Below are 11153 nucleotides of genomic sequence, written 5' to 3'. Positions count from 1 at the left end.
AATTATAAAATATATTTTATTAAATTTTAATAAAATATTCAAATATATATATATATTTATATATATTTATTAAATTTTTAGCAAAATATTTAAAAATTATAATAAACCATTGTAGCTATGTAAAAATAATTTGAAAATTTGAGGTGTAGTGAAATTAGATAGCATTTGCTTTGATTTGTGATAAAAGGCCACCTGCTCCCAAAAGTTTTTAAATATAAGTGATAATCTGATAATCACCTTAATAAGCAAATATGTTTCAGGAGACTCATATTGAGTCCCTGCATTGTAATTCTCTACTTAAGACACAATAAAATAAGGCCACCACTGAGTGGTAGACCGAAAATGTAGCCCTGGAGGATAGGGTGAACTCCTTATTAATTTCTTGTGTTCTTGTATTTACTTATTGTATTTCTGTGCTGTCTTTCCATTTCGAGTGCTTATGTATTTGCAATCTGATCGATCCGTTGCTTAAATAACATAGAGACACACACCAGCATATGAGTCTGTAATACCTCTATTCAATAAATCTTTAACTGAGGTCACTCATAGGGTGATTATCAGATCGAGTGGTATCATAGCTTTAGGCTGTAAGGTTAGACAAGCTTGTGTTGGTTTAGCTGTTGAATGCTCACTAGATCAAAGCTCAAATTAGGATACGGGGAGTTGGTCAAAACTAATCCTGAAAGTGGGAGAGTCTATCCTCAGAAGACAATGTCAAAAGAAGGTTCTGTAGGGCCAAACCCTCAATTCGTAGAAAGTTTCCTAACTATAAAGTCTATGGTAGAAGAAATGTATAAGGGATTTAGAAAGCATAAGACTGAAGATTCATTAGATTCCAAATAAGATAAAGAAGAATATGAGTCTCACTTCCATGGCCACTCCAAAGGAAAAGTGAAAGAGGAAAGCTTTCTCACACCTCCTAATAGCTCTGTGCATAACAAGAAAGCACCTTTGATCAAGCTAGATGTTAAATTTGACTTGCCTATATATGATGGAGAGCTAAATGCTGAAAAATTGGACAATTGGATTAGACAAATTGATGTGTATTGCAGAGTACAGAACATAGACTCAGATAAGAGCAAGATTCAGCTGGCAAGCTTACGCCTAGGAGGCACTGCCTTGGTTTGTGGGAAGGCATAAGCCAAGCTGATATGAAAAGACATGGTAAGACATGGTAAGACCATCTCTGGCCTACATGCAACAAGCCATGATGAGTTGGTGAACTCTTCGATGGTTGAAAGGGCAAAGTGTGCAAGGGTACACTCAAGAATTTAGAAAGAGAGCATTGATTCTAGGGATCTCATTAGACTCACCAGAAACACTTTTGAAATACATTGGTGGTCTACACAACTACATGAGGCATACCATCCTCATGTTCAATCCCACTAGTATAGATGAGGTATCTATACAAGCTACTCATCTAGAAGCTAGAGGAAAGAATGGAAATCCAGAAGTTGGGGGACCATCCCAACCCACTGCAAGGAAGAGCAAGGAGAAAAGACAGCAGAAGTGGAAAGCAAGGAAGGCTAACGCTGCACATAAAAGTAAAGCTTCATGCACTCACTATAAAAAGGATAGACATGATGATGAGCATTGTTGGATTCTCCATCCAGAGTTGAGACCTAAGAAGTCCGAGGCCAAGAAGAAGAAGACTGCTGCAGCTATTCAGAAAGAGTTGGGGTCAGACTCAGGAGATGAAACAGCTATTGCAGCCACAGGTATAAAAGGTAAGAATTCTGAATCATCTACTAGAAATTCTGCTCAATCTATTATTGATGAAGAAAATGAGAGAAAAAGACATGAGCTTTTCCCTATTCGAGTTGTTTCCAAATATCAAAAGATTGATACTTTGTTTAATAGTGGCTCACAGGTAAATTTAATTTTTGAAGCAATTGTAAAGAAATTGGGATTAGCAACTACACCTCATAAGAAACCATACCCATTAGGATAGTTGAATGATAAAGCACAACTACAAGTGACTAGACAGTGCAAACTCAAGTTTTCTTTTGGGTCAGCATTTGTAGATGAGGTTGAGTTAGACGTAATTCCTTTGGATATATGTGGAATTGTTTTAGGAAGTCCTTACTTGTATGACAGAAAGGCTATCTTCTATAGAGCTGAGAACAAGTATCTACTTGTTAAAGATGGAATCGAATAATTTGTAAGAGCTCATAAGCTCAAGAATAATTATAGTCTCATAAACTCAGCGCAGATGAAAAGAATGATAAATTCATGCAAACAATTCTTACTGATGGTTGTGAAGGAAAAGAAACTTGATAAAACCAATGTATTTGAGGGTTGTAATGCTTAATAGCAAGCTGATATAGAAAAGGTTGTTTTAGAGTATGATGTCTTATTTCAAGAACCTAAAGGTTTGCCACCCAAAAAGGGAATAGTACATGATATTATTTTGCAGAAAGATGTTCCATTGCCTAACATTGGGATGTACAGGTTGTCTTCTTTAGAGAATGCTAAAATCAAAAAGCAGGTGCAGAAATTGCTCAAGAAAGGGTTCATCAGGCCTAGCACATCACCATGTGGGTCACCAATCGTTTTGGTGAGAAATAAAGATGGCTCGTGGAGAATGTGCATTGACTACCGAGCACTGAATAAGATAATAATAAAAAATCGTTATCCCCTTCCTCGCATAGATGATATTTTAGATCAATTGAAGGAAGCTTTTTATTTCACCGAGCTAGATTTGCACAGTGGATACCATCAGGTCAGGGTTGCAGAACAAGATGCATGGAAGACTGCTTTCAAAACAAAGCAGGGATTGTATGAGTGGCTGGTTATGCCTTTTGGCTTAGCTAATGCTCCTATTACTTTCATGAGATTAATGAATGATGTGCTCATACTTTTTCTTGATGATTTTGTTATTGTGTACTTGGATGAAATTATGATTTTTAGTAAAACATGGGAAGAACATTTAAAGCATGTTAAGCAAACACTAGATGTTTTGAAAAGAGAAAAAATTTAAGTTAAACTCTCAAAATGTGAATTTGGAAAAACATCTCTAAACTACTTGGGTCATATAGTAGGGGGTGGTGAATTGAAAATAGATCCCTCTAAAGTGGCAGTCATTGTAAACTTGCCTAAACCCAAATCTGCTACAAAAGTGAGAAGCTTCTTAGGAGTATCACAATATTGGAGGAAGTTCATTTCTAACTCTTCCTCAATTGCAGCTCCCTTACATGCTTTAACAGAATTGAATAGGGTGTTTCAGTGGGGAGGCAAACATCGGAAAGCCTTCGACACCTTGAAGGAAAAGATTAGTACAACACCTGTACTAGCAGTACCTGATCTACAAAGACCATTTGAGATCCAAACAGATGCCAGTGACTACGCCATGGGAGCAGTGTTGACACAGCACGGTAAACCCATATGTTACCATTCTGAGATTTTTAATCCTGCAGTAGTTAACTATCCTACATATGATAAAGAATTGTATGCATTAGTTCAGAGTGTGAAAAAGTGGAAGCATTACTTAATCCGCAAAGAGACAGTAATACATACTGATCATCAACCACTTCAATATTTGCACTCTCAAACTAAGCTGCAGCAATCAAGACAGTACAGATGGATGGGTTTTCTACAACAGTTTTATTTAGTCATCAAATATAAAAAGGGCATACATAACAAAGTTGCAGACATGTTATCTAGACCCATTATAAATGCATCTACCTTACTCAAGCATAATTCTGTACTACATGAAAGCTACATTAAACAATATGCTCAGGATATGGAATTTAAAGATGTATATGCAGCTTTTTGTCATGGAAAAAGAGTAGAAAAAGTGGATTATCATGTGATGGACAGACTCTTATACCATTGTGGGAAAATTTTCATTCCACAAATTGAGAGAACACACACTTCTCTGATATCAGGCCAGTTTGGGGTAGGTAAAAGAGTTGCACAGCTACAAAGGTATTGTTATTGGCCACAAATGAATGAGACAGTTTCTAGATATATAAGAGGGTGTGCTATGTGTGCTAAAATCAAGCCCAATAACAGAAAACTAGGCTCGTACACTCCATTGCCAATTCCTTCTCACCGTTGGGAAGGTGTTTCCATGGATTTTGTTGGAGGACTGCCTAAATCTAGGAAAGGTCATGATTATCTGTATTTTGTTGTGGATAGGTTCAGAAAAATGTGTATTTTGATACCTTGTAATAAACAAATTACTATTGAATAGACTGTAAAATTATTCTTTGAACATGTATGGATTCATTTTGGATTACCCACTTCTATTGTAGCTGATCGAGACACCCGATTTGTGGGTAAGTTTTGGTCAAGTCTATGGGAACTAATGGACACCAAATTGAAGAATAGCACAACTTTTCATCCGCAAACTGATCGCCAGACATAAGTAATTAACAGGACAATGATCCAGTTACTGAGAGGATATTGCAGCAAACATCCTAAGCTTTGGGATGAACATTTGTGTTATGTGCAGCATGCTTACAAGAGAGAAAGCATACTTTTACATAGAGATCTCCTTTTGAGACCTGTTTTGGTTTCACTCCAAGGTCTCCTTTGGATTTTGTCTTTGGTAAAGATACCATGGTTGATGGACACAATGATGTGGATAAGGCAACCAAGTTCATTGAACAGAACCAGGAGATCGACCAGGCAATACAGGAACAGTTGGAAAAGTGCCAAGCCAAATACAAGGCTAGGCATGACAGGAATTGGACGGAGCATAGATTTCAAGTTGGTGACCAGGTCTGGCTGTATATTAGCAAGGATAGGATGCAAGGTGAAGGTAAAAAGCTAAAGCCTATCAGTTATGGACCCCTTAGGATAATTGAGAAGATTGGTGAAAATGCTTTTTCTCTTGATCTATCAGCTTACATGCACATCTACTCAATCGTAAATGTAGATTGCTTGAGACTGTTTCAACCTTCAATGATTGATGACCCTAAAGAGCAATGTCAGTTTCCTTCTATCGATGACCTGCTACCTGAATATCTTAATGAATTGCAGGAAGACACAGTGCTCGACAGGAAGGTGAGGAGAGGGGAAACGTGTAATACCTCAGGATTGGGCTCAAAGGTTTGAAAGCCGAGCAGTGCAAAATGGATTGAGATTGGGCAAGTGAGAAAGCAATACCCTCACTTAGTCGATGCTTGAAAACCAACTTTTGGTGGTCTAAAATATTTTCAGTGGGAAGGTCATGATCCGAATTGGATACATGAAGAAGAATCAAAAGAACCATGGCTATACCAGGTCGGGACAGACTTCAAAGAATTCAAAACAGTGTTAAAAAACACCTCAAACCAGTGGCAGTTAGCAGTCAGAATGGAATGACGAGGACCTCGGTCAAAGCGCGCTGACCGAGGCCCATGGAGACTACACGAGAGGTGAAATTAGCCCTTGGGAGGCATAGATTGGGAAACAACGGAGGTTTTTGATGCGCGATTAGTTCTTAATCGTTGGGCAAAAACCCTCAAAATGGAGAAGCCTCGAGCGCTCAGACGCATGGAGAGCTGGGAAAGCTATGGGACAAAAGGCAAAAAAGTGCTAAAGGACAAGGAGGGATCCGCACTCCGAAAAACCAGTTGTATCGATCAGGGGCTCCTTGGGCGGTAAGTAGTTTTGGAGAAATTGGAGCGATCCCACTCAGTGATCAACGCGTGGGACGTGGAGGAGAGAGAAAACCGTTGCTCATCACACGCTAACGGTTGAGCAAGTCAACCACGCGAAATGAGCGGATGACGTTGGATCTGGGGGGATCCAGATTTGACAGTTGACATCGCACCCGACAATTAGACCAGATTTAACAAGGGAATAAGCCGTGATTTAGAAGGATTTGAGGTCTGCTTTCACCGCCACGGTGGAGGAAGACTCATTCCATGATGTAACTGAAGAATTGAACCGATGAAGCAGGCTCACGCTGTTTATAGGAGGACACATGGCCACTCCCTGTGAGCTTGATGATGATGCCGAACATGGAACTCCAAGCACAGCTACAGTAGGCGATTCGACGGAGGTGGAAGAGGAACTGAACAGAGATGGGAACGAATGGCTCTAAAGCCATGAACAGAAGACAGAAGACACAAGAACCTTGAGTGGAGGATGGAGCACACGGAGAGGAAGACAAAAGACAGAGAAGCAAAAGCAGAATGTAAGACAAAGGGCCGAGCTGACCAAAGGCAGCATCGAGCACTAGAGAGCTTGAGAGATTTTAAGCCATCCCAGAGAAGATCTATCTGAACTAAGCACAACATTGGGCTCTCTCCATTGTAGACCAAAGAGGTCAAAGAGTTGGTAGGCAAAAGAGTTGGTGTACTCCAGTGGCTTGGGGAATCCAAGAACCACCCTGCCAAGAAAACCTGTTTCAAGAGGCTCATATTGAGTCCCTGCATTGTAATTCTCTGCTTAAGACACAATAAAATAAGGCCACCACTAAGAGCTGGACTGGAGATGTAGCCTCGGAGGATAGGGTTAACTCCTTATTAATTTCTTGTGTTCTTGTATTTGCTTTCTGTATTTCTCTATTGTCTTTCCATTTCAAGTGTCTGTGTATTTGCAATTTGATCGATCTGTTGCTTAAATAACATAAACACACACAGCAACATATGAGTCTGTAATACCTTTATTCAATAAATTGCTAACTAAGGTCACTCATAGGGTGATTATCAGATCAAGTGAATATCATATAAGTAAATACCGAATGTATTTTTATTGGACAAAAATACTTGCAGGCTAGGTAATATGAAAAGGTAAGGTGACACTCTCGTCTAGTATTTAAAATACCAATGGTTTCCACCGACGCCAAAATCTACAGATAGATCTGACCCGAGGATATTTGTGGGCTCTTTTAATGAAGCGACCAAAATGTGGGAAAAAACCAAAGTTGGGGTCGTCCTCTTGAGTTCCATTGCTGCCAGCTCATTTTCCCAACGTCGTCAAGATATGAAATTATTTAGTTGAATACACTACATGTTTTGTTGGATGGGTGTGAGTTGATATAGTAAAAACAATCATGGGAACTGTGAAGCTCCTGTATACTAATGATGTCCCCCCATAGATTGTACTATAGTACAGTACTGTGTTAAACGTACTACTGTGTTAAATAAATTAATATTGAGCTATTGTTACAGAATAAAAGGATAAAATTTTGAACTAATAGTGTTCTCATGAATTAAAATAAATATTATTTAAAAATAATAAATTTTAATAAATAATGGGAAAGTTTAGATTATTTTTAAATATTTTAGGTCAAATGAAAAATAATAATTTATCACTATAAAATTCATTGCAATATATCTTACTTATAATAAAAAAAATATTTAAAAATAATAAAAAGAAATAGAATTGAGATTACCATGAAGTGAAGTATGGTGTTAACTAACATTGATTTTTCTTATCAGAAAACATAATTATTATTATTTTTTAAAAATAAATTTGGTAAATCAAAATACCTTAGAAAATATTAATAAAATCAAATTTCTCCATTATCACCCTGAAATATATTAATAAAATCAAATTTCTCCATTATCACCATGAAATATATCCCGTTGCTTGCTAAAGATCACATACCAATGACTTAGCAAATTGAAAAAGTTTGAAAGGATACAATATTCCTATCCCTCACTGACTTTGCAACGAAAACCAAAATCCGAATTCAAATGGCATCCTCTAAACATCCCGTAAGAATAACGGGCATGCAGTGTCCGCGTTGAAGGCCACAAGCTCGAGATGAATCATCCCAAACCCTAGATAAACAGAGCGCGAAGCTATCACCCATTATAGATGTCGTAGACGATTCTCTGAGTTTGCCTAGAGGGTCCACAAACATTTCATAACACAGAGTCATTAGCTAGCAATGGCAATGGTGCTGAAGAACGAATATGGTTAGGAAGTAATGGAAATGGTAGAGAAGAGCAGATAGAGCACTAACTCTCAGTTTTACTATAGAAAAATATCTTCATATCTTTCTTAGTAATGAAAATTTCTTATGAAAGTAGAGAAACCTATAAGATAAAAAATTGGTATCATCTCAATATTCAATAAAAATTAACATTTTTATTATTTCAATTATATAGATTAATAAAAATTATATTTATCCTTTTGCTTTTCAATTTTTTTTTATAATTCCCATGAAGTCTTCCTTCAATATGGATAACAGTTAAATAATTCGAATTAGGGGTTAGTTCAGTATGGTAAAGGGTTACATTTTTCTCTGAAAAAAAGTGTTACATTTGTGTACTGCCATCTCGAGTATAAGCGATGTTATAGTTTAGCAAATATTTGTCATCTTCGATGACTAAATTTAGAAATGATTGACATCGGCAAATTTCATCCTCTCCTTCTTGTCTGTCACATTCATGTAGATATTGGCATGGTGATAGTGAAAATGAAGAGAATCCGAGACAAAATTTAAAAGTTAGTATTAAGCTCTTTTGAGAGCTTGTCAATAAGTTAGCCACTGCACATTCTATGGATTCTCACAATCTGTTGTACAGATTCCAGAAGGAACGTACACCGGCAATAATTGGAAAATAGCAGTGCGCGTGAATAAGAAATGAAAATCAAAGAGCTGCAGGTCACCATCCAGTTTTACGAATTTACTTTTGGGAATGCCCCTTCTCAATTCTACTATTAGCACTATAGCCCGTGAAGACCCTATTCCGGCATCGATGTGACAGAAGCTTTATTCATCGCCTTTAGAAGAAAAAGGTTTCATATAACCATCACAACATTTTTTAAGAAATTCAGACTCAATAAATGCTTTATCTCTTAAGAGCTTTGCTTATCAAATTATTCTGAGAAATTGTTGATGATCTACCAATTACACGTACAAAATACTTGAAACAATATTTTTTTTTGACTCAAAGAATGTTTCTTTATCATAATATATAAGTTTGAATGCTTATTTCAAAGAACTTTTAGAAACTCAATTTATGTATACATTTAAAAATCAGCTTAGATGATCACAAACAATAATATCATCTAAAATTCTATCATGGAATTTCAGGAATGAATAAAAATATTATATCTTATGTTATCATCTAATTTCAGAGATAAATAAAAATATTATACCTTAGCATTTCAGAATGTAATTATATCATGAAAATTTAGAAATAAATAAAAATATTATATCTTATGAAATGTGAAAAATAAATAAAAATATTATATCTTATCATCACGAACATATATGATGAATACAATTCCAAACACTAAAGACAACACGTGTACTGACTTAAAGAAACCAATCGTAGCGGGACTACCCTCTTAAATAACTTGCCGATGGGCAACTCCTATTTTATATACCATAGAAAAGTAAATGCGAGGCATTTAGCTTTCGCATTCTGAGTGATAGCACCCGAATCGAGATAGCAGCCTGGAGAGAGAGGGTGAGAGAGCGAGAACTAAATCCCTGGCATGTCAGGCAGCATTTACTTTTCTATGATCTATGAAATAGGAGTTTCCTATAGTCACCGTTCTTTTCGTTTTTCAAAGAACTCAGAAATGTAATGGCGGAGTTGAAAAGCGCTCTACTGACGAACTGGTAGCTCGGCGTGGACGGCTTCAGAATTTCCAATATAGTACACTACATATGGACTCCCGTGATTGTGTTTTCCCAGGTAAGTAGTTATCACTATTCCATTATCATGCGCGTCACGTTCCACAGTTTTCTTAATATCACACATACTATGCGCGCATCTAAAGTAGTTCCTGCAGGCAAACAATTGATTATGCAGTCAGGAAATGTGAAATAACTAGGCCTACTCACAATAATTTGAACAAAAGGCTTTGTATAACATAAACACCTCGGATTGGGGCTGTTCTTCACGAATTTCCTGCCGTACTTGCGCCATTTGTAACCGTCATCAAGAATATCAGTTTCGGATCTGGTCCGAAAGGCATATTTGACAGCTTGTTCGGCCTTTCTTTTCCTGTTATTAGTCTCAGGACTCCTGTTCAAATATATAATATGATAGTTAAATTAATTAGTTAATCCGTTCGTATGGGTGAAGACATATGCTCCACGGTCTGTTCATAAATTAATTATAAACTCGGAATTACTCTGGAAACGATGATCAGGTACCACTATTAATTTAAACTGGAATCCCAGTAAACTTTAATGTATTAGAGATATCAGTATGATATTAAATATATCAACATGATCATAGTATTAGACCATTGAAATTGAGCGGGCAGAGTAATTAGGGACAACACAAATCACATATTCATACACCTATTCATTTATACACTGTATTTTTTTAATTGATTATAATAATTACATATTTATTGATTTTTATAAATCTGGATTTAAAAAAAAAATAGATTTAAGATTTAAATGTGATATAAATATCAGAAATAACCACATCTAAAATAACAAATAAAAATACTCACTAATAATTTATAATACACATGACATATGAGATAGAAACATTACTTCCAACACAATAATCATGAACTAAAAAACTTAGTAATAAAAAGAAAACCGGTTCTCCCAATGAAAGTCTAAACACTTATTATCTGAAAATAAAACTTTTACCTAGGGAAACCCTATATAGATAGATCTCAGACATAACACAGACATTAAACAAACACTTACATTATCTGCAGAGGCTCGTAGGTTTGGATAGCACTAGAAATGTGATCGGAACGATTTCCCTGGATGCATGGTGGATTAATCGAAGAACAGCGCCCATATTCATGTGGGGTACTCCCAGGGCTGAGGGTATTAAAACTGTTTGCTTGATCACCCGCATTCTCAGTTGTGCATGAATGGTCGAGTTCCTCCTCCAGAATAAGAAAGTCCAAAGGTTCAAATGGTTGGATCCCTTGGTTCATGTACTGCAAACTGTTTGGCTCAGAATGGCCAGGTCTCGAATCAAACTTAGCCATCGCAATTAACTCAGCTGTCCCTTTGAAACTCAGAATACCGACTTAAAATCTTAGAAAAATTGGGGCGCCTATATCATACAAGAGATACGAAGAAGAGCTTTAAAGGATTGCTTCGTGCAATGGCCCGCCTTCCCGGCAACTGAGAACGTCCTATTGTGAGTTGCGTCCTGAAATTGGTAATAGATGTTGCCTTTCAATTTCTGCCCAACGAGCGGTCTCTGGTCTTACAGAGAACGGTCTTGGTGGGCCGATTTAGTACGATTCTGATGTTTTAAGCAGAAAGTTCAGAT

General features: G+C 36.8%; 1 protein-coding gene across 1 annotated transcript; it reads right to left on the bottom strand.

The window, feature by feature from the left end:
• Nucleotides 1-9442: 9442 nt before the first annotated feature.
• LOC149183376 (putative WRKY transcription factor 59) lies at nucleotides 9443-10918 on the bottom strand. The gene is made up of 3 exons (XM_089418711.1): nucleotides 10571-10918; nucleotides 9780-9926; nucleotides 9443-9684 (listed from the first exon to the last, which is right to left on the bottom strand). The coding sequence occupies exons 1-3, from the start codon at nucleotides 10861-10863 to the stop codon at nucleotides 9504-9506; spliced, it is 621 nt and encodes a 206-aa protein (XP_089274837.1). The 5' UTR covers nucleotides 10864-10918; the 3' UTR covers nucleotides 9443-9503.
• Between the last annotated feature and the right edge of the window lie 235 nt (nucleotides 10919-11153).

Source organism: Pinus tabuliformis, chromosome 3_2 (assembly GCF_031772625.1).
Source record: "Pinus tabuliformis cultivar Carrire ecotype Pingquan chromosome 3_2, CPIR1, whole genome shotgun sequence".
In the NCBI taxonomy this organism is placed as follows: domain Eukaryota; kingdom Viridiplantae; phylum Streptophyta; class Pinopsida; order Pinales; family Pinaceae; genus Pinus; species Pinus tabuliformis.
This window is presented reverse-complemented; position numbering and strand designations above follow the sequence as displayed.

Coding starts and splice junctions, on each gene's coding strand:
- LOC149183376 (XM_089418711.1), bottom strand. CDS start 10,863: ATGGCTAAGTTTGATTCGAGACCTGGCCATTCTGAGCCAAACAGTTTG. Junction 9,927..10,570: donor TACGAGCCTCTGCAGATAAT/GTAAGTGTTTGT, acceptor ATATTTGAACAG/GAGTCCTGAGACTAATAACA. Junction 9,685..9,779: donor AAGAACAGCCCCAATCCGAG/GTGTTTATGTTA, acceptor GTTTGCCTGCAG/GAACTACTTTAGATGCGCGC.